Source organism: Ixodes scapularis, unplaced genomic scaffold, assembly GCF_016920785.2.
Source record: "Ixodes scapularis isolate PalLabHiFi unplaced genomic scaffold, ASM1692078v2 PGA_scaffold6__148_contigs__length_123643588, whole genome shotgun sequence".
NCBI classification, from domain to species: Eukaryota; Metazoa; Arthropoda; class Arachnida; order Ixodida; family Ixodidae; genus Ixodes; species Ixodes scapularis.
The window spans coordinates 94,864,983-94,887,943 of NW_024609881.1; the positions used below are offsets into that span (position 1 = coordinate 94,864,983).

Below are 22,961 nucleotides of genomic sequence, written 5' to 3' on the forward strand. Positions count from 1 at the left end.
AACATTATTGTCTAGTCATGCTTGTGACATTAAAATCTGCATTTCATACAAAACTTTTTTTTATGATTTTGATAATGCAGGAGTTTACACGAATACCGAAATCGCGACCACAAAAGCTCAACGTCCCATTAAACGACCAAGATGTATCGATTGCTTTATATCGAATAACTCCTACACAGACGACGAATGCGGTATTTTATTACATAGTATTTTAGATTGTTTGCGTGCGCATGCCCAGCCGCGGCGTAATCAATTCGGAGGGCATAACATAATAAAAAGTAGACACGTTTTAAGGATTGTTTTTCTAAACCGACGAGCCATGTCAAACACGAGTTTTATAAGATTAAAGTCATACCGTCGGTGTTCAATAATCAGTCTCATATTGCGACATCTAAAATGAAACCTACACAAAAAACCAAATGGTGCTTTTTTTTTTTTTTTTTTTTTTTTTTGGGGGGGGGGGGGGGGGGGCAAGTTTGGGAACGTCATAATTTTGAAAAGAAAACAATCTTTTGGTAATTCACTTAACGTTCAGCAAACTGAAAATAGTTCTAGATCGTTTCAAAGGCGGAAAAATTAAAGTGAATAAAAGAAAATAATTTCAGAAGCACTTTGAAATATTACTATCCAGTACCGTTCAATTATTTCAGTGGGAGGGACCTCCATTATAGAAAATCTTATTTGTAGGAGAAATGCTTTGGTCCAATAAACGCGTATGACCAAATAAGTTCACATAATAATATATAAAAAGCATACAAAAGTACATAACAAATTATAGGAAACATAAGAAGTTTTTTGTTACATATTATATTATCTTATATTTATGTTGTGTGTTCTCAAAAGGTCCTTATAGGGTCTAATAATTATCTTATCTGATAATATGTGTTTATAGGACCAAAAAAATGTATTTCACATATACGAGAATTCACTGGCGATATAACTGGGGCTATGGGCCGTTCGTCGAAAGACAATTCCTAACAGGGCAATTGGTAGTAGGGTAACTAGTCGCGTAGGGCAATTCGTCATAGGGCTATTCGTCTCTAAGACATCTAGTCGAAAACGATCTTTTTTTTTTAGTAAAGTTTAGAGAAATTCAGGAAAAGGGGGGGGGGGGGGTAGAACGTGCATGTGTAAAATATAAAGTTCAGAAGCCGTTCAAGAAAAGTTCGAACACCCCCTTGTTATCCGCATTCTTTTGCAGTTTCGGAAAGGTCGGAGGCTATTTTAAACATATCAGCCACAAGCAGGATCACATCCACAAGGGTGTCGTGGAAGCAGCAAGCCTTCAATAGGCGCCTTCAAAGAATTTCTTGGAAGCTACAATGAAACAGACAATATGGACATCTTTGAGGCTTGCGCCAGAAGCATAACATCGTAAGCGGGGAGGTATACCCAGAGTTACCGATGCAAATAAAACTCGTTTTGTTAACTTACATCTGTGTGGTTGTCTGATCAAAATTACTGAAACATATTTATAACTCGGCTGTGGCCAAAGAAGTAAACATCGTCTACTGCGAAAGTGGAGCATGTAAGCCAACTCCTAAACGTTATACTACAAAGCAAAATATCAAATCAGGAAGAACCTTAGTTCTTAATAAAGAGCTTGAAGCAACATACTCGATAAACCGTGGAAATTAGGCTTATAGAAGGTTTTAATTGGGCAACGAATTGCCCTATCACGAATTGTCCTATGACGAATTGCCCTATGCGACGAATTGCCCAGCTACGAGTTTCCCTGCTACATATTGTCTTTGAACGAATAGTCCTACAGACTCAATAAGAGATATTTGTATATCTCGAGGAATTGCAGTTCGGACATCCATTTTAGAATATAAAACGATCAAAAAAATTAAAGGCGTTTACAATTCTCTGTACTGCCAAATTAGAGCTTAGCTGTTGAGAACGAGGAGGAGAGGGTACGGTGGGGAAGGTATGCCCCCGCTTCCCTTCGTACCTTCCCCTCCTCCTCTCCTGCTCCCCTTCCTTTTATCGGAAAATTTTCGCAAAATTTCCCGCTGAATTAAGCTAAAATTTTCCCGCTAAATGTAGCAGGGAAATTTAGCGAAAAGTTTTCCGCTAATTTTAGCAAGTAAACTGAATTGGCGTTGAGGTCACGAGACGTCAATTTCTCCGCTAAATTTAGCGGGAGAATTTTTAAGCTACATATAGCGTGACGTCGCACAATTTTCCCGCTAAGTTTGGTTAACATATTTCCCGCAAAATTTAGAGAAAATACTCCTTCCAATTTCAGCGGGAAAATTTTCCCTCATGACATCACACGTGACGTAACATGTTACGTCATCATGAAAAACGTGCCATAATGTAACGCGCGGTTACGCCGGCGCATACTCCAAAGCCGCTCAACCCGGAAACGGGTAGCTAAGAGCTGCACTCTAAAACATTTTTGGGAAAGGAAAGGGGGGGGGGGGGGAGCGGGAATGGTTCCAGGTTCCAGGCTTTTCGCCTCCGTGCTGCGAACACCTTAAGCGGTAAGCCACTTGCGTCATTGTCTGTGCTTGTCCTCGTCCAGAAGTTAGACACAAAGCACGAGATTGACTCTGTAAGCTTCAACGTATATTATGGCGATGTATCATCTACTCAGTTGACTGCGCTGGATATGAACCCTTTCTTCCATGCGGCCTTCGTGGGTCCAAGGGAAACTAATATAGAGAGAATTGCCGCTACAGTAAGTTTAATTTGCAGCATCTTTTACGGAGGGGCGATACTAGTTATCAGAACCTGTAATAATTACATTGTAACTGCATCATAAATGGGGTAGCAGTCATCCCCCAACCCATATCTTATGAAATGCTTAACTGCTTCATACATTAATAGAGTTGGATCAGTGGTGTACTAGAATATTTCAGATGCGTTTTACTGTTTGTCCTTCCGTACTTCAATGACCGAGAAGAATTTATTAATTCATCGTGCGCAAACCTGGAAGTATACAGGGTGCAGTCCTATACTATTTACCGGTATCTAACAATTTCGCCTTTTTTTTTCTTTTCGCAATTCCCAATTCCAGCATCATTTAGTACCCCTCCCTCTGTTTCATGTGTTGGCCACCAGGACACGACAGCTTTTGCTGCATACTTCAATAGGCTGCAGTTCCCGACTTCTCTCCTTCAGATGTTTTGCGCTAGGTGGCATCGCTTCCCTTGGAGTTGTGGGTACTCTCACCTTTGGAGTGAAAGCAAACAGGGCTGCAATGGCGATATCATCCCCAACCCCCAGTGAATAATAATAAACCTTTCGTTCGTTTGTCAACGGTGGCCGTCAGTTTTTGGAGAAGTTTCGCTGATACTTCAAATAAAACGAATCAGTTTTATTTTTACGTAGTCAAAGTACAGTGCTGTGGGAAAAAAAAGCTGCAGCAGCGCAGCTTGATGATTCCACAAACCCTGAATATTGGAAGGTAAGTGGCACCCTGCTAAGAGCATCCACAAGAAAAAGCAAACAAAAAAGAAGGAAAAAAAAAGTCTAATATTGCTAACAATGGATTTAAAAAGCACACTCATTCGGTGAAAAGCAATCACGAAGAAAAAACATCGAGAATATAAAATTTCAGGGCGCACATATCTAAACAAAAGAATATTAAAGAAATACTCTCCCGGCTTTATACATTGCAGAGAGTTTACTGTATTTACAGGTGAATAAATCAAAATGCACAATCTGATAACAGTTTAGCACAGACCGTAGTACATGACAAGCAATTTTTCCCATAGTTCGAGCAAGGTGTTGGCATTACCCAATGCTTTCCGTGTCTTGTGGAGAAACCAGTTGTTTCCTTTATTTGAAGATGAGCCAGATTCCGTACATCATTGATATCGTGCCGTGTTTATAATCTATACCGCAAACTTAATCGATATCTATACAGGTTGAACGCTCTAATCACATGGGAGCGGTCAAACAAGTTAGTACTTTTTTTACTTGTACTAGTACTTACAAAGAAGTTCTGGTTTCAAAAGGAAGACATCCAACCAAGTCCAGTTTCGACGTGGACCTCAGCTGCATTCATTGCGACCAAAAAGGTAGCGACCCAACAGCATCGGATACCCAAGCACAATTCGTAACTTCCCTGCTTTGCGGTTGTGTACGCAGTCAACCGCAGCAGCGCAGTAATTGGACTTACAGAAGACGCTTTGGTGCAAATGCCTGATAGTCGCCCGGTTAAAGGCGCTGCATTTTTGCTCCAGCCACTACAGCGAAATCATCAAACAGTCTTTGTGGACCTTATCGCTCCTTTGACATCACGGCGCTGCTGTGGCGTTGTTGTAGGCATGGCGAGTTATATCTGTCTAAACAAATAACTTAATGTAAAATACATGTTACGATAAAAAAAAAAAAGAAACACTAGCTAGGGGGCGCAAGACGCCGCCCGGTTCAAAGGGTTCAGCGTCATCCATCCATGCATCGCATGTGCAGACACTTCACCTCACGAGAGTCTGGTTTCTGCGCACGCGGTGAACACACCTTGTGTGAAAAAGTGTAAGTTTTTCTGTTTCTGTTTTTGTTTTTTTAAAGCGTGTTGCTGTACAGTTTGTTGCAACATGAAAATTAGAAGGTCGGGGCTCCGCGTGGAAGAACCAATCCTCCGCTCAGTGCAAGATGCGTCGATGCGCATGCATGGAACAGCAGGTGAAGCTTCATCTCTTTTTATCTCTAGCGCCAATCGTTACAATGGCTGCTCACGGTTGCTCCTTCCTTTCTGTGGCATTAGAAAAGTGATGAATTCGTATACGGTAACGTGGCATCAGTGGTCATTGTAGGGGGTCTTGCCTCGTCTACCAACCTTTTTTTTTCGCGTTGTTGCTTCTGCATCAAACGTTTTTTACCAACAAATTAGTTTTTGCCAGCAAAAACACGCAGGAATGACCGTATGGTGCAATGCCGTCACGTACAAGCCATGTATAGAGCCGTAGCAACGTTATTTTTAATTTAAGTTCACGTCCGCAATCTCTCCAGCAGCTCGTATGGTGGAACAGAGTTCATATGCGGCTTTGGGATTTTGCGGGGAATTGCAGCCGCTGTCTCTGCAGTTGCAGGTCGCGCGGTTCAAAGCGCACGTGTGAAACGGCCTAATCAATTCAAACACTCTTGCAACGATCGTGTTGCGAAACGAGAAAAGACGATAACTGCAGGTCACGTGGTGCGCGACAAAAACGACAAGAACAGTGTACACTTCGCTTAAAGGGACAATTAGGAAGTGCCAGCGCGTATTTTTTCCCACAGAGCACGCACTGCACAAGCCACACCTTCAGGAAAAAATGGAGAGCCTTCTACGGTGCCTGAAACGCGACTTCGACTGGCATGTTTAGCGCCCCATTGGGAGCGCGCGACACCTTAAGGCAACATTACTAAAACACTCAGTTGGGGAATTTCACCCTTAAAACACGGACCGCTGGCGTCCACCGAGACCGAGCTAAATACGATAACAGCGCCACCCTTTTTGCGACGAGTTGAAACATTAAATTTTCTTTATATGGCTCTTGCTAGAGTCACTGAATGTTTCCTAGGCTCGAGGTGCCAAGGAGGATTAATGTTTTTTTCTTTACTACGATTACCATGAACTTTTAGAAAGCGTGTTTCTAATTAAGTAGAAGCAAACGAAAAAAGTATTTTAATTTGAGATTAGTGCAAAACTGCAGGAGCGTGATGTTTGCATACAACTTTAGTTTATAGGAATTTGCGGCACAAATAGTACTGTTTTTATACAGCCATGTAATACCGGTGACCTTAGGTAGCGAGTCCCAACCTGGGTGCGTCCTAACTTCGGTAAATAATCGCGGCGCGTCCGCTTGGGAGATAGGGTTTTGCAGCCCTCCCTTCCACTGTATACGTTTCGGCGCCAAAATGGCACAGTCACAGCAGACGCTACCGAAGGCGATACTCCCGAGCCAATAGAAGCAGTTATCTAGTTCCCCAAGAGGCCCCTGCGGGAGAAATGGCGGCGTTGCGATCGCCATTAGTTCGGTTCTCGAGTACGGATCGGTTCCACTTTTTCAGAGCAGGCGCTATGGCAGTTTTCCAACTGGGTTGTTATATAGTAACGTTGTCCAAAGGGTCTGTGCCAACTTCCCTTGGCAGCTGCACCAACGTCCACGTCCGTGTTATGTCGTGTAGTGAAGCGCTGCGCGCTCAGACCTCTACAATACCTCGTTAACCCTAAGCTGAGACTAGATGCTCCGCCTTCAGCGCGTGCTTTCTGCTCTTGCTGACACTATTGTGACCGCGCAGGCACGCGCAAGCAAAACACTGCGGAAATCAGAAAGCCGGCGCTGAAAGGGGAGCTTCTAGTCTCAGCTTTAGGGTGAACGGAGCATAATGCAGCCGCAGCGTCTTGGCCAAGTTTCTCGATCTTCTTTCGGAGTGGCACATTGACATTCGAGAACGTATTCATGCGCAATGTTGCTCTGTACTTGTTCTCAAGTCGTGCGACCCACACAAGAGTCTCGGAGCTCGTATTGAAAGGCGGCAACGACAGCAACACACAGCTATGTCTTTCGTTTATCTGCGCTGGAGTATAGATTTACGGAGCATTTTTGTGGCTGACGGTCCGGAAGTCAATACGGGACGACAATCACCACTGCCACAAAGTGATAAAATCTACAAAAGATGTATCTTTTGCTGGTCTTATGATCAGATTACTCTTCGCTCGCTGGCGCGAATCGAATCGCCATATTGGAATTGAGATGATCGCAGGTGTTTACACCAATGAATGGAGGGGATGTGTTCGCAATTAACGGGTTTTGTGTAAAGAACTAAGTCAGCCTCGACCGTAGCCCTGAAATTTCGGTATAGCGCAGTGCTCGGGTAAGTTGACAGCGACTTGAAACTAAGGTCGGCTGCTACACGTGGTGTCTATGCGGAATGCGCCTGCTAGGTTCAGCACCGTGTCGCCACTGTCTTATCGCACGCCTCCAGTACCCCCCAAGAACCTAAAGAGGTCACGAAGTGGAAACAAATGGTCTCACAAAAACCAGAGGCACACACAGCCGCTAGTCGCGATCCTAGCGGTTGGTCAACAAGTACCGGTGAGAAGGGAGATTCTACGCAAGTGTCGCTGTCATTGCGGCGTCCCAACTGGAACCTGCTGGGGCTTTCGTCATCTGGTCAGCCGCAGAGCGAGCTGCAGCAGGACCGGTGTGTTTAGTGACCATTACAACTGCTAGACCACCACCAGGGACGTGGTGAACAGCATCAAAACGAAGTTCTGACGTCATCGGCCGAAAATTGAGGATACAAAAATAAAGACGTGGCACACCACGCTATTTGGGGACAGGTTGTAGGCATCATTTCTACACTATGTATCATTCCTACACAAGGACACCAGTCTTCAAGACGGCCCATATCTCATGAGCCGGTGTGTCCAAGGCTGGAGCATTTCAAGCGACGAGAAGCTTTTGGGACATAGGGCCTGAAGAAATCACCAGAAACACTTTTTCTCAATGTTTTTAAATAACAGTTTTTATGTCAGTTATGTGTTATTATTTGTTATTACAAAGTATTTTTATTGTGAAGGCATTAATACACGACATGAAGAAACTGCCTTTCAGATATTTTTAGAGAATGCCTTTTGTAGTTTTTTCTAATTCGGCTATTTCCGACGTAACAGAATGTTGTACATTTCCAGATGATGTAAAGTGTAGAGCCTGTTTCTTTTAATGTTGAACAAAGAGTAAATGTTTTAACAAATTGTTCTAGTTTGGGTTAGCTCGTATACCAGATGCTTTGCGCAAAGTGCAGCGCGATGTTTACTTTTCCCACTACCTGTTTCACATCGCTATTTCGGGCCGTCGGGTACCTAGGATTTTTTTTGTAATGCAACATCAATATATCATAGCGGTTGGCGCTTAGCATGCTCTATGGGAATCTATATGCGCTGGAGAGGGATCACGGAAGTGGGAGAGGGCATAAATAGTGTAAACGCTTTGTTTTTCTCGCACCTACTTCTCAATACCTCACTCAAGCACGCCATTCGCAACAACATTAGGATCGTACAAAACACAAGCTCACCCGGTTGAAGAGCATAAAATGTTGAAAAGTATTTTCTTCTAAATGTGGTGGCGTATATGGCTCGTTCACTATCAGTCGCCTAAATAGTGCCTTAATTAGGAAAGTATAATATACTCCTGCAAGGAATTCGCTTTCAGCACTCACTCCTGGGAATGTTGATGTAAATGAGACATTCGGAAAGTGAGTTTATGGCTAAACGCTTAAAATATGGGAGTTCTTGCATTCTTAATAGCTTTAACAATGTATTTACACCAAGCGAAGTGTAAAAAAAACACTTCAGTGAGTACTACGGTTTAACATCAACAAGGGAAGTTAAGAAGTCATCCTGGACCTCAGATATAGTAACCTACGTTTCACCAAGAGACGTAACTTCTTTAGTTATAAAGAAGGTAAGTCTTTGAGCGAAAACGTCAGTTACCAAACTGGGGCTTCAGGAAAATTGTTTTAGAAGTTGTTTCTGTCGTCTGCAATCATTTTCTTGGCTTGTATTAAGAAGGGAAATGACGCTAAAGTATATCGTTTGACACTTTCGACGTCTTGGTGCCACAGTTGCCCATATCTCGATCTGTTCGTTCGCCGTTTTCCCCGACCCTCGATCTGGGCCGACCAGAGGAAGTCGGTTTTTGGTAGCAGAAGATGATCTTCCGGAAACTCTTGCGGAAGTTATCCGAGAGAAACGCGTACAGAAACGGATTGACGCACGAGTTGGTGTAGGCCAGAATCTGTGATGCAATCTGTATCACGATTCGCGTAGGATTCATCGGAAGACCATAGAGGTCGACGCTCTTGAGCACCAGCACGACTTGAACGGGACACCAGCACACGGCGAACACCATCACCACCACCACAACCAGACGGGTTACTCTCTTCTTAGAACGAACACTCTCCCTGCTAATCCTTCCTCCTGGCGTCACACCGAACCACAGCCTTTTGAGCATCAAGACGTAAAGAATAAAGATAAGGGTCAGGGGTATCACGAAAGAAGCCATAAAGAAGCATATTTGAAAAGCCGCTAAGCTGTAGCCCACGTCGGTCAGGAACATGCACGAAGAGTAGTTGTCATCGACGAAGACCATTCCGTGGGCGAAGAGTGCCGGGATGCAGGCTAAAAGGATGACAATCCACGTCATGAAGATGGCGAGGAAGGCGTTTCGATCTGTCCTGATGGCCATTGATGTGATGGGATGAACGACAGCCAGGAACCGGTCAAAGGACATCAAGACTAGAGTATAGATGCTAGCAGATGCACACACTATCACCAGGTATTGCACAATCCTGCACCAAACGTCACCGAATGGCCAGTAGTTAAGAGTGTAGTCCCAACCGGTGAAAGGGACACAGAAGACAATGAAAAGTAGGTCCGCCATAGCCAGGTTAATTATCAGGATGTTGGTTGTAGACCGCATCTGTGGGTTGCAGAGCACCACAAGGACCACCAGGGCGTTGCCGAAAAAGCCGATTACTGCTATGGCACCAAAAAGTATTGGAACAACAATTGCCAAGACTTCCTCGACTGCCCTGTTGCCAGGATAGTAGTCAATATCATCGTCGCTCACTCCTAGGAGCGATGCGCCAGAGGCATTTGTCTGGCAGGCAATGCTGCTGTTACAAAGACTCATAGCCGTTGAGTACGCTGTCTGCGAAAGCGTCGTCAGTGCCGTTGTGACAACCTCCCCAGTGCTGTCAAGGTCATGTCCTGTCGTCGTGGAGTGATTGGGCCCTGTGATGGCATGGGACACCGGCGACACGAAGGTGGTGTAGGCTGCCATTCCAATTTATCCAGATAACCTGCCTAGGGTTCAGCCGTCTTCCGCCTTGCTTGGCAACGCTGACATCTGCAATGAGAAAAAAGCACAAAACGTTTTCATCGAACTAAGACAACATGAGCGGCAGCCATATATGAGAATGTTTTAACATATTAGGGTTAAAGTCGGTTTTTATAGGGCAATGTTTTTAAACGAATTTAAAACGAGTGAACGACTTCACACTCCCATCTTGCCAAAAAATGACAATGAGAACGGCCTCCAGTTTCCCTTCTTGCTGAAGAGAACGTCACCGAAGGTAATACACCGACGCATTCATTTAGGGTTTCATGAATACTTAAAGTATGTGATTTAGCATTGTATGACATACTCCGCAAAACCCCACTCACCCGGCCAGTATAAAAGTAGGCTACCTTTAAGACCGATTTTTTTACAATTGGTGAATCGAACCACACTCCTGGATCGGGAGCATATGCCATGTGCGAAGGATCGTGAAGGGACTCACCTCCGGTCACAATGGCACCTCAGTAAAAGGCATTTTTATGATCGTGTAAATGGGGTGTAAGACATATTTGATATAACTAAGTAACGAGCGCTCTTGTCATTTAATGCAATTAGGACCACTCGGAGACATGGTTGCGACAATTATACATCTCGCTAAAAATGCGCTTCAACCGAGTACTGAGCAGCAAGGCAGTGTATTTTAATTAGGAATATCTTATAGTAGTAGTTTGTTTTTCAAATATTTATTACTGTTATGTTCTTCTCAAGGTAGAAAACTGGGTTCAAATCATGGTACTTCTTCTTATCATTAGTTTTTAGCCTTCTTATAATTAGACTAATTAACTAATTATCATTAGCCTTCTTATAATTAGTTTCTCAACTCTTCGTCTATACTGACGTACGTCCTGCGCGCGCAGTTTTGCCCTCTTAAAATAGCCAACATCCTAAAAAACGTTTGTGCGTTTACTTTCCTCTACAACACAAAGGAAGCCAAACACGGCGAACACAAAAAAGCTCCCAGAGCATCAGGGTGTCGAACCGGAACCGAACCGAACCGAAAACCGGAACAGAACCCGTTATTTTTAGCCGAACCGGAACTGAACCGAACCGAAATCTTGCCGCCATCTTGGAACTGAACCGGAACCGAACCGAAAAAAAAATATAACGGTAACCGGTTCAAAACGGTTCAAGGTAATATTTTTTTTTGTTAGTGTCGCAAAATGAACATATGGAATAAAAATTGGCGGCTGTATTTCTATCTAGGATCAAATCGTCATATATACAGAATTGAAAAGTATGGTAAGTTGTGGGTTTTCATGGCACTATGATTAACCATGTGTCACGTTGTCACGTGACGTCATGGTGTCAATACATGTTGTCACGTGACCTCATGACGTCACGTGACCCACTGCGTCAACTCGATTTAATTTGAGGAAGTCACTAGATGTATTAACATTGTTGACAGCATGACGTAACATGACATCACGATTTCCCACCGAGAGTCACGTGACACCGCGACGTAAGCAATTTTCATAACCCCTAGTCGAGTGCTCAGGTTTATGATAATCAGCACCGCCAAACATTCGGGTAATGACTCATGCCAATTACATATGATAAGAGCCCAACTCTAACAATATCTGAAGCTCAGCCCAAGCTTTTGCTTTCCAAACCCTAGCCGCCTAGAGCATGGCTGTGATGAACACTGGCGGTATCAGATCATGTGGCCGCTTGTTTAAATTGCGAGTTGAGGAGATATCGACCGCCGTCTCTTTCCTTTATTTTTTCTGCATCTGCTATTAGGGGAAAACTAAGGGATGTTTCCGCAAGCTGTCAACGTTAGGGGTTATTTCTTAACACTATTTATTGAAAGTACAAGAAAAAAATGTTGCAAGACCCATTTTACATTATTGAGGCACCCAAATATTTTTTGGTTGTTGCTGAACTGCATCTGAAAGAAGTCCCTGAGAATAGAAGTACTGAAATTACTAAATGCGACTCATTAATATAACGTTACACAAAACTACACGTGTGTACGGAAGGAATACTAAAAAAAAAATATTTTAGTTACCTCAGAGAGATAGCTGAACGTTAGCAGTCGCTGTAAGTCTCACACGAGTGTCGTTCTGAACTTATTGGCCAAGTTTCGACTTCCTCTACTTTGCTTAAAGGAGCTATAAAAATATTTCTATACATCACTAAATACTACTCAGGATCACTCCCTAACGTTAATAACTGCTTGAACTTGGCTTTGCTATTTTTTCTAGGCAATGGCAGTTACCGAAATATTCGAGAAATAAGAGCATCGTTCATCCCCTCAACTCGGAGCCGGAAGCGGCCATGTGGCCTGGTGCCTATTTTATGCCGCCAACGTTAATCCTACCCCGCGATGAGGTTTTAAAGGAAGAAAAAGCGTGCTCAGCTTCAGGCATTGTTTGAGTTCGGCCATTCTCATCACCGCAGTTCTTGGACACGAGCCACTACCCAAGTGTCTGCCAAGACATTGATTGTTACGAGCCGATGTACGGTGCTCACGCAGTCTTCCTGTCCAATCTACGAGCCGCACTCGACTGTCGTCAGGCAGGTGGTTTTGATCCTACAATTGAGACATCAATCTTTGGGAAGGCACGACTAAAAGAAATAGTCTCATTTAATCCTCGCAATTTCACCGCGACAAAGAAGCTTCTGAATTAGTGGCGGCCTGTGCGAGTATACTTGGGCCAGAGTACTAGTACGCCTCTGAAAAGTCATGAACATTCCAACCCGATGTCGTTTTATGATCCATCTAAACCTCACGGGGTGCAAAATAAAAGCAATGAAAGGTTGCGGTTAACAAGTGTCAAATAAAATTGTCAAATGAACACACACCAACGGAGGAGGCAATTCCTGAGGAATACTTTCAGCCTTTCCACTCTGGTAAAGCTGTACTATGGTGGGAACGAAGTAATGCCCTGCCGCAAGTCGGTAAGCCAGAGTGGAAAGGCTGGAGAGGTTACCGCCATCTATGCGCGACGGCGGCAACCAGACAACCGGCAAGCCGGTTGCCTGGTTGCTGTTGTCATTTATAGATGGCGGTAGCTGTCCAGAGTTTAGTGTCATCATTTGTTTGCTGACGGACACGAAACTGGGGAAACTAGCCCTTAACAGCTCCGCTGTATAAACAAGTACGTGTGTGTGGGGGGGGGGGGGAGGGGGGAGGGGAGTTTTAAAAACATACTGCGTTGTAAAGGTTCCTCTTCCCTGCATCTTTGGCGCAGGCCAAAAAGCGTGACTCCGGCAACTACTTTGCTTGCAAAAACGTTCCTACCAAAAAGCACGTTTTTGTCGTGCCAGACGCTCGCGCCGTTCCTAGTGAAAAACGTCTGACACGCAACTAAAGGGTCGTGGGTTCAAATTCCGCCTAAAATTCCTAATTTTATTTTCTTTAAGGCAAAACAATTACTTTCAAAAGTGAAATCATTTGAGACATACGGCGAACTTTAATTCGCATTACAAGTCATGTTTTAATCACTCTCATTCCACGCGTGACATCACGTTTCACGTGAGCATTTTGGGTTGCTTGAAATTCTTGCGCGAGGGTATGTAGCTCTGACGTCATGAACCTATCGACCAATCAGGATTTTCCAGTAACGCCACCGACATCGGCTTTTCTGTGACATGAGCTCATTAACGCTATTGAGTTAAAATCATCAGTTAGCAAAGGTGATGCTCATTTGCAAATTAAATTGACCGGCATCTTGTCAAGAACAAACCTCAACAGCCAGGCTATGCCAGCTTATTCTGCATAAGAAAATGTTCAATTGGGCAAGTGCTATTTTGGGCCAGATTCGATTTGAGTGCGAAGGTGCGAATAGATTAGAGTGAACAATTGCGATTACTTCTTGTTGCATGATTAGTGGCATGCATGCGGTGCCGAGTGCAAACAATGTTTGGTTAGAACAACAAGCGCATTTGGATTGCCGCTCGGTGTTTCTAAAAAAAATAGACTGAAAGGAATTATCCTAAACCTTTTGTTACATTCTGAGAATTTCATTACTTTTAGCTCAGTTGTGTCGTAATCATATACATATATCTTGTAAAGTGTATTTCTTAAACCTTATTTCATTATTAGCATGAGCAAGAGGGGCTCATTTCATAATTTATGCGATGTAATTAATTCCTTAGTTTAAGGACACAATCACGATTTCATTTTAACACTGCGACACAAAGTTGTACCAATCACGGGTATTTTAGACGACCTACCACACTTTGCGACAACATTTTATACCGTGTCAATAGATCAGCTTGAACTTTAGAATTTTACTGAAACACGAAGAAAGCACAATAAAACACTGTATAGTTCTAAATTTGAAGCTGATCTATTTACAGGTATGTACCAACCAGCTCAACTTTTTACTCTTGTACTTAAACATTTTGATTCAGGTAAAATATATGTTACTGGTAAACAAAGGGATGTGGAGTCGTATGAACACGACGTTATGTATGGTAATGTATATTTTTTTCTACTCTTGCGTCGAAATTAAATAACTGAATTTAATATTTTTGGTACCTAAAAACAAAAGTAAATTGCACGGACGATCGAAGAAACTATATAGTTAATCCTTTCACGGCGTAAATAGTGTATATTGCCAGAACAACGCTAAAAATATATTCTTAATTTAGCGGTTCAAACCGGTTCGAACCGGTTCGAACCGGTCTGAACCGTTATTTTTTGCTCCCCGGAACTGAACCGGAACCGAACCGAAAGCCGTGAACCCAAACCGGAACCGAACCGATAAAAATTTCGGTTCGACACTCTGCAGAGCATGATTAAACACAGAATACAATCATCACCAACATTCTTGGTCATGAACGCTTCGGCGCATGCACTAAAATTAAAATTTAAACTGGACAACAATAAAGATCATAATGTTCCCTTGGAAATATTTTAGATGACGCTCCTAATACATCAGCAATCAATAAACATTAAATGAATATTTGGACGTGTATAGTTTTGCGTTCAATTCTTTAAGTTTCATTCACAAAAAATCCAAATGTTCCCGAGGACTGTAGTTGCCTGGTATCATCGAATGCAAATCAATTAGAATATTGGTATTACTTTTTAAAACTTCTTATTCCACGGAATGTCCCAGAAACTTCACCATGTAGGCAAAAAATGAGATGCGCACAAGAATTATGAGCGTGACGTTTCACTCGATTACTGTTTCTACACACAAATCACTTTTTTATATCTAATTATATTCTGAGCTTCGTCCTTATACAGTTGTTCGTGATTGCCTGCTTCCATGTTCTGCAGGAAAGCAATCTCGCAGACCTTAAAGCAATGTACATACACACAAGGATGTCTGCCCTCTGTGAGTTTCCATCATCTATGTCAACACTGCTAAGAGCGCGTTTTTTTTATTTTTTTATTTGTGTTTGCTCAGACGTGCAACATAGATGACGTTTTGCTTCATTTTCAACGTCACAGATACGGCTCGAGCGAAGAACAACCGATCGAGCTCAGAATTGTACATAGAAATGAGAGTCATTACACAACAGACGGTGCCGACAACGAAGAGCGAGAACGTGACCCTCAAATAGCTAGAGCCTGAGGCCATGCTGATTCCGGCAGCCTTCTTGCGGGACAACAAACACAAATGTAAGAAGACCAAGGATCACGTAAGTATGCGTCGTTCGGTTTCGTTCAATCCGCAACGAAGCCCTAGTACAACAATGAGCACTAGTTGCTGAAGTCGTATAGTGCCCTTCAAGTCCGGCTGGCGAATTGCAAGTCGGTATACGCTGGCTGTTAAAAAAAAAGAAGAAAAAAATCAACCCCCGAGCTGTTTGTACTGAGAATTGACTCGCCTAAAATAAACATAATCTTTGCGCGCAGCAGAGCATACAGAAGGTTTCTGTTTTGATTTGAAACTCCTATTCATCGCGAGCCGGAATTTAATATGGGTTTTCTCCTTGTACTCCGGATCTGAAATCGCCTCCCAGTTGAAAATAGTTCTTTTGAATTCGCTTTTGAATGGATGTTTGAGATCACCCAGTCGGTGCTCGCCTGATTTCTGGGCATCGAGTTCATCAGCACTGAAATCGACACTTCAGTCTTTGAACGGAGATAAAAATTTCCCCATTAAAGACCATCAACTGAAATGATGATCATTTTGCAAAAACACGGGAAGGCTCAGAAATCTCAATAAAAATGCGCAGTTGACGAAACGAAAAACGGTATTACGTAATACAGCATGTTTTGACGTCAATACACTTTGCCACCCCATGCACTGCTATCACTCAACGCAGTTGGGACAAAACACTGAAGTGATTATTAGAGTATAGTGTTCATTCTGGGACCATCAAGGTATATTTCCCTTTAAAATTCGTACAACCACTCGTTCATTTTTTTAGGGCGCTTTGCATCGGGTGTTGCCGAATGGCAACAGGCTGTTCTATAGTGGTTAGATGACGCCGCGCGCATCATCAGCCCAACCACCCGCTTTGAAATACATTTGAGCACACAACATCTTCTTTTGCAAGCTTGGAAAAGATTGTGTTATTCCGGTTATTTTCACTGCCAGCAACTTGTATGTGAAGCGGCTAGGCTGTAATACATCACTTTAAAAATATGTATTGATTGCATCACTGCCCAACCCATTTGCGGAAAGGAGGGAGTCACTGTTTTGTATAAGTCTTCTCCTGCGTAAGGTGGTCGCCAGCATTTGTTTTTCCTGTCCGTCCTTTTTGTCTAACTCTTTCGTATTTTTGAATCCATTGCCAACGCGCTCAATCCAAGTTTGTTTGAAAACAATAGAGGAACAAACAACAAAGAATTTTCGTAGGTAGTGTCAAGTACGTCTTATTAAAAAGCTGTTTTTCCGTTGACGATTCACCAAAGCGGCATCATCTGGAGGTTTCTGAGAACTTGCGCTGCCGAGAAAAGCTGCATGGTTCTTCAGAAAGTTGGCAAGTTTTGACGGCAGAGGCAAATCAGTGTTTTTTGGGCTAATGATGGGTAAAGCTCATAGGCATATCCTCCTGTCCACGGGTATAAACCAAAACTGAAATAAGACGCGCTCCCGCAAAAGACTTATGAAACACGGACCTTCAAATAATTAAAACTATATTCTCAGCTTTTCAAATAGGATTTAAAACGTCAGAGTGTTCTCAACAATTACAGTGAACAGCCCGATATCGTGTGCCTGGTGCAAGTCTTCCGACTAGTGTATCTTCCGCGTTGAAAAAAGTGGTCCGTCGATTTCCTCCTGGTAACATCATAGAAGTGTCATGCTGTTATCATGCTGTCGGTGGTCGCGATCCTGGCGGTGTCTCAGCAGCAGTGGTGGGTATTTCAGACATCTGTTCTGCTGCAAGTCGCTCTCCAGCGCGACAGTCCACCGAAGCTTCGGCAGCCCGAAGTTGGGACGCCGCGACGATAGCGACACTCGCGTTCGCCCATGCTCTTCGCCAGCAGTTCTGCGACCAACCACTAGGATCGCGACATTTAACGATATGGCACTCGGGCTTCTGCAAGGTCGTTTTTTCTCGCTTCTGGATCATTCTTAACGAATGGGTGAGACTGGACGCTAAAGACACCAGGAGGGAGACGCGCCTTGGGTACCATACCTCCAGGTCATTAATGCCCAGAGCTATAGTCACCATCAAAACTCGAATGGCGGGGAGATCCTTTAATTTTCCCACATTCAGAGCGAGCTGGCTACCCTCGATAACGTTTAGGAGTCTTGAAAGCATCCAGCGCGTATGCGCAGTCAAAGCACAACGGAAGCCAGCAAGCATGTGCGGGAGGCCGGGCATTGGAAGGAGTTCTCCTACCCTCCTACCGTTTTCATTCGCTCGGTGAATAAAGAAGTTTAATCCACTAACCTCCACTATAAGCGGCTGGATGGCGCATTGAGCAAATAGGCATGAAGCCACCGGAAATAACCGTCTTGTTCCGGAAGTAAGCGCTTTACAGGCTTTTCAGCTATTCCGACCGCGGGATCGAACAGCGTTCAGGGCGCTGGATTTTTACTTGTCATCCCAAGAGAGCCTGCTTGTTGAGGAGTAACAGCACGCGGACCCGAAAAGTCTCCTGCGAAGCCATTCGATCCGAATATTTTTAGATTCTAGTTGATCAAGTGCGCGTGTGTCACGCGTTCAAATGCCTCATTCTCATGATTTAATTCAGAACAGGAGTATTAAAACCCAATCAAAGACACAAAAAAGCATGGACGAAAATATCGAATGAATGCACTAGAAAGCCCAGCACACGCCCGACTTGAAGTTTTTTGTTACTCAAATAAGAGCTCTTTTCTCAGGTCGATTTCGAAATTAACTCCGAAACCGCTTTAGCCTGTGCAGAATACTAAAAGGCTAGGAAGACATCGGATATACCCGTTTTTTTTTTTCAACTTCTTTCCTTTACCTTCTTTCACGTCTTGGTGTCTCTACCTGATTATGTTCCAAGATACGCTATCGGACAGGTGTCCTGTCATCGCCTAACGAGGTTAGGCTTTGCAGCGAGAACAGAGCGGCGGCAAGCGTACGGAAACAAATGATTTCCCAGAACGGTGTTTCCTTCTAAGGCCCTTTGACGAGGACACGGACTAGGAAAGAGCCAATTAACGGTCCGTGTGGGCTCCCGTCGTGTCAAGTTTACTTAGTCCAGAAAAGATCTGATTCCCAGGTGCGAAGCGACTGCTACTTTGTTTTAACGATTGACTTCCGCCGCTGGGTTCTTCGCTTTGCTCCAGCGGCTTTTGATTGCTTAATTAGAACTTGCAAAGTAGATCCAAGCTAAGTAACAGATTTGTATAACAACATATTTTTTCACAAAGAGAGAAACACAAAACAACGCAAGCATGCAGCAATCTGCCCATTTTTACGGCTAGTGTCATGGCAAACGGAATGCTTCATCCGGCATTAAGCTCTAGCTATTTCTATTCCCGAACGATCTGAAAAAGTCCAAAGAAGCACTTGGCCAAACAAGGCGCCTGTCTCACTATCTATCAGAAAAAAAAAAAAAAAAACATTATCGAGGCTTCAGCGGCTCTTCACTTTTTGTCGGCACTCCCCACTTGACAAGCAGTTGCTGATTTAATGCTGATTTTCTATAATATAGATGCATCACCCGACAAAAGGTAAAATGAACCGTAAATGAATCAACCGGTTCTGTAGGAGGAGCCATTGGTTTTAGTGTGATTGATAATAAGTTCGAAAAATCAATGACGATAACCGGTTTTTATTTTATTTCATCGAGCACTACTACAATCGTTGTTGACTCAGCATTTGGCTTACCAGGTAAGAGTGAAGACACAAATCGAACGGTTGCTGAAATGCACCTCGAACTTAGCTTTCTTAATTCCGTTAGATTGCACTCGAAATCTTAAACCACGCGCTGGCCTGAGTTCTTTTTTTTTTTCTTCTTATATTGTCCGCGGCTGTACGTATTCATTCCGTAATACAAAGTATTGCTCAATTTCGGCTAATAAAATTGTGTCAAGGTACGTGTTTCGTTATGGCTGGACTCCATGGAGCGAACTTACACGGCGAAATACACGCGGCAAAAGTCTACAACGACGCGCTTCCGTGTATGCGGCGTTCACCACTGGATTCCATGAAACGAACAGCTGCAAGCTCGGCCAACGCGGACAGCGCGACTGTCACTGTTGCCAAGGGGGAAGTGAATATCCACTGAAGTCGACCACTTACAAAGCTTTCCCTAAACACGTCAAATTCGTATAAAGCGCGAAACAAATTCAACGAAACGAGCAAGTAATCTACAATAATGTTATTTTGAGTCGTAATAGGCCTTCAAGTGTTCGTTGGGAAAGAGATTGTCCAGATGGCGGTGGGAAGCATGCATGGTCTGTAACACTGTGCATCGGAGCCAGGCCGAAGCCAAACTGCGTACTACGTTCTTATTGGCCCGCGTCCTTCGCTGCGTGGCGGCCGCTTCTGATAGCGGCGTTCGCCGGGCGAACAATATATACAGGGTGTTTCAAATAGCGGCCAGGCTCTTTAAGGCGACCGCAAAGAACTGTTCCTTAACCTATCGCGCAACAATTCTTTGCAGCGTTGCCCGCAGGTGGTTAATTTATTTCTATAAATTTGCAAATAGCGAGCTTACGTGAGGAAAAAGTAAAAAAAAAAAAAGAAAGTCTTCAAGCCTTCACCGGTCTTCGAGCAATAGGGCGCCATTTGGCACGGGAAATGAAATGGCTCAAGCGATCGCGACGCCAACTGCCGCCAACGAACGAGCATACGGCGCCGAGAGCCGGCGTAAAATAACAGACGATCTTTTCGACTCAAGAAAGGCGCGCGTTCCGCAGGCGGCGACTGTAGCAGAACCACAAAGAGTCGCGGTAGCAAGGAACTGCAAAGCAGACGATGTAAGTACCGCGTAGAAAAAAAAAAAAAAAAAACGGTGAAAAGAACCCGGCAAACCGTTTTTTAATCGATTATGTGTCAATTTATTCTGTTTTATTATCAAGGATGATGAAATCGTGCATTGGCAACTGACATCGAAAAAGCTTGCTCCACTTTTGAGTCGAACACGTCGTCTGCTATTTGACGCCGGGTCTCGGTGCCATATACTCGTTCATTGGCGGAAGTTTGCGTCACGACGGTTTTTGCAGTCTCTTGTGTCCCGTCCCGAATGTCGCCCTAGTGTTTGAAGACCTGTGGCATCGCTGTGTTTCCACAGGAGTTAAGCCTTTTTTTTTTTTTTACTTCTTTCTCGGATAAGTTCGCTTTTTACAAATGTTGTATTAAAAAATGCACCACCTCTGGGCACCGCTGCAGAAAAGCGTCGCGCGATAGGTTAAGAAACAGATTTTTGCGGTCGATTTAATGAGCCTAGCCGCTATATAAGAAATCCTGTAGATCCGCTAGATATGCGGCGAACGGTCCGTTTTTTGACGCCGCAGCAAGAGCGAACGCCGCCGGGAAAAGTTCGTCGGTTATGGGCCGCATATTTGCTTCTTTGAGTTCAGCCTTTACACTGAGTCCGTAGAGTTTCGTGTTCCTGGTGTTTTTACCTCCGCTTTCTGCTGCAAGTTCTCCTCTTATTGTGATGCTCCATGGTTATGCACCTATTCAAACAAACAGGCAACCAAATATAGTTGATTAACGTAGAAGTTTCGGCTAGTTTGTAAGTAGACATGATAAAAACAAAACAGCGCAAAGACAAGGACGAAGACAAACAAATAAATAAATGAATAAATATTTACGTGTTAGTCTATATATTTCCATTAATCAACCCAGCTAGAGTATCTAATGCACCTGAAGATGTTTGCAAACGCATACTTTATAGTGATAACGATAATAATACTCCGTGGAGAAGAAGAAGAGGGGCAAAAAGGACAAACACAAACCTACAAACACATGCTAAATGACTAATGCGCGACTGCAAAAAAACAAAAAACCGTCCGGTCCTGCTATTATACCAGCGACCTCTCCATTCCCAGTGGAGCGCTCTACCAACTGAATTAACCAGCAGTTCAGCTGGTGGCGCGCTCCACTGGAAATATAGATGTTCCTGGTTCGATACCAGGACCAGGCAAATTTTTTCAGTCACCCTCCAGACAGCTTTGTTTGGAGATTTCAGTTTGTACTTTGCCCACCATGTTTCCCTTCTCCAGAGATTATTATTAATGTTATACTTGTTCAGCCCGCATGCACGTTTGCTTTAATTGCTTTATCATCATAACCTTATAGTGGTCGGTATTTTATGAAAAAGAACCAGTTCAACCACGCTGGACTGGAACTTTTTTTTTATTTTAAACTACAAATTATTATGAAAACCTAATTAAACAAGTAAACATATTGCAGGGTCGCACATTAGTGTCCTAATTATATTGCAATATTAAACAAATGACCCACTAGCAGCTGTTCAAAAAACGGTTTTCGATTATGCGGCTTCGAACAACGGAGTTCGATAACACGACGTTCAACAATGCACTGCTTCGATTAAACATAACAGGCTACATTAACGAAACATCCCTGGCCGAGTCAGCGGCATTGAGATAAGGTACTCTGAATAATATATGAGTTTTGGAAATGGCGGTGTACGGTCAGAAGTGTTGAGAACTGGGCCAGTTTTGGTTCTAGTTCGTGATGAAAACAGAGTGAATAAAAATAGGTACCCATTATTGTGTTCCTATCTATTGCGTGCTTTGTTGTTTTCGTTGCAACACAATCCGCTTGATTGCTTTGTTTTTTGTGTGTGCTTAGTTTAGTCACGACCCGGTTTCAGCTCTGCCATGCCAGGTGCGCGAGCTAACAAAACACATCTGGAAGGCGTATCCCATAATTGAGCCTATTGTGCAGCGCTGCGCACTGCTGACGAAACGAAAGAGGTACCGTAAGACTCCTAAGTATGGAGCACGTCTACTTGCTGTTCAACGACCAGCTCAAGACGCATCCCATCCTCACTCAAATTGCGGCCATTACTTTGCTGACGTTCCTGGGCGACGTCCTGTCCCAGTTGACTTTTCAACGAAAACCATTCAGTGTCAAGCAAGCGGCCATCTTTTTCTTCATCGGCCTGACCTACACGGGTCCCCTGGTGGTGTCCTGGTTCGCGTTCGTGGAATGGCTCGTGGTGATGGACCGCGTCCCCGCTATCATCCTCAAGGTGGCGCTTGGAGAGTTTGTCTTCACACCTCCTTTCGTCCTGTGCGTCATGTTTCTCCATGGCTTTCTTCATGGACATTCCTGGGAGCTGATCAGGGAGGACGTGAGGGTAAAGTATCTGTCCATTCTGATGATGAGGTGCGTCGTGTTTCCCGTGTCGCAACTGGTGAACTTTTTGGCTGTGCCGGTAAACTATCGCCCGATTTTCTCAAGCTTGCTGGCCTTGTTCTGGAGCGTTTACTTGTCGTGGAAGGCGAACAGGGCAGAGTCCAAGCTAGAAAAGCTTGAGGAAGGAACAAGTGATGAAGATGAAGATGCGGACAATTCAGACAATGAGACCGAAAAAAAATGATAATGAAAGTTCATTATGACACTTCATTGAATTACGCGAAAAGTATCATATAACCAATTTGTGCCGTCGAAATGTCTTCCAGGCTAATGTTCCCGAAAGCCCGCTTACATTTTTAGGCAGAGTATTCTTTAAAATGTATCTTAATATAAGCCTTGGCCGCTTTATGCTGAACCACACAGCTGAAATAATCAAATAAATGGAATAATGTT

General features: G+C 43.7%; 2 protein-coding genes across 2 annotated transcripts; one reads left to right on the forward strand and one right to left on the reverse strand.

Moving 5' to 3' along the window:
- Positions 1-8,522: 8,522 nt before the first annotated feature.
- LOC115317878 (allatostatin-A receptor-like) lies at positions 8,523-9,437 on the reverse strand. Its single transcript, XM_029977633.4, has one exon. It carries the CDS (start codon positions 9,420-9,422, stop codon positions 8,523-8,525), a length of 900 nt encoding a protein of 299 aa, XP_029833493.2. The 5' UTR covers positions 9,423-9,437.
- A 12,706-nt stretch (positions 9,438-22,143) lies between these two features.
- On the forward strand, positions 22,144-22,752 carry LOC115317757 (mpv17-like protein). Its single transcript, XM_029977441.2, has one exon. The coding sequence runs from the start codon at positions 22,144-22,146 to the stop codon at positions 22,750-22,752; it is 609 nt and encodes a 202-aa protein (XP_029833301.2).
- The last annotated feature ends 209 nt before the right edge of the window (positions 22,753-22,961 follow it).

Coding starts and splice junctions, on each gene's coding strand:
- LOC115317878 (XM_029977633.4), bottom strand. CDS start 9,422: ATGCGGTCTACAACCAACATCCTGATAATTAACCTGGCTATGGCGGAC.
- LOC115317757 (XM_029977441.2), top strand. CDS start 22,144: ATGGAGCACGTCTACTTGCTGTTCAACGACCAGCTCAAGACGCATCCC.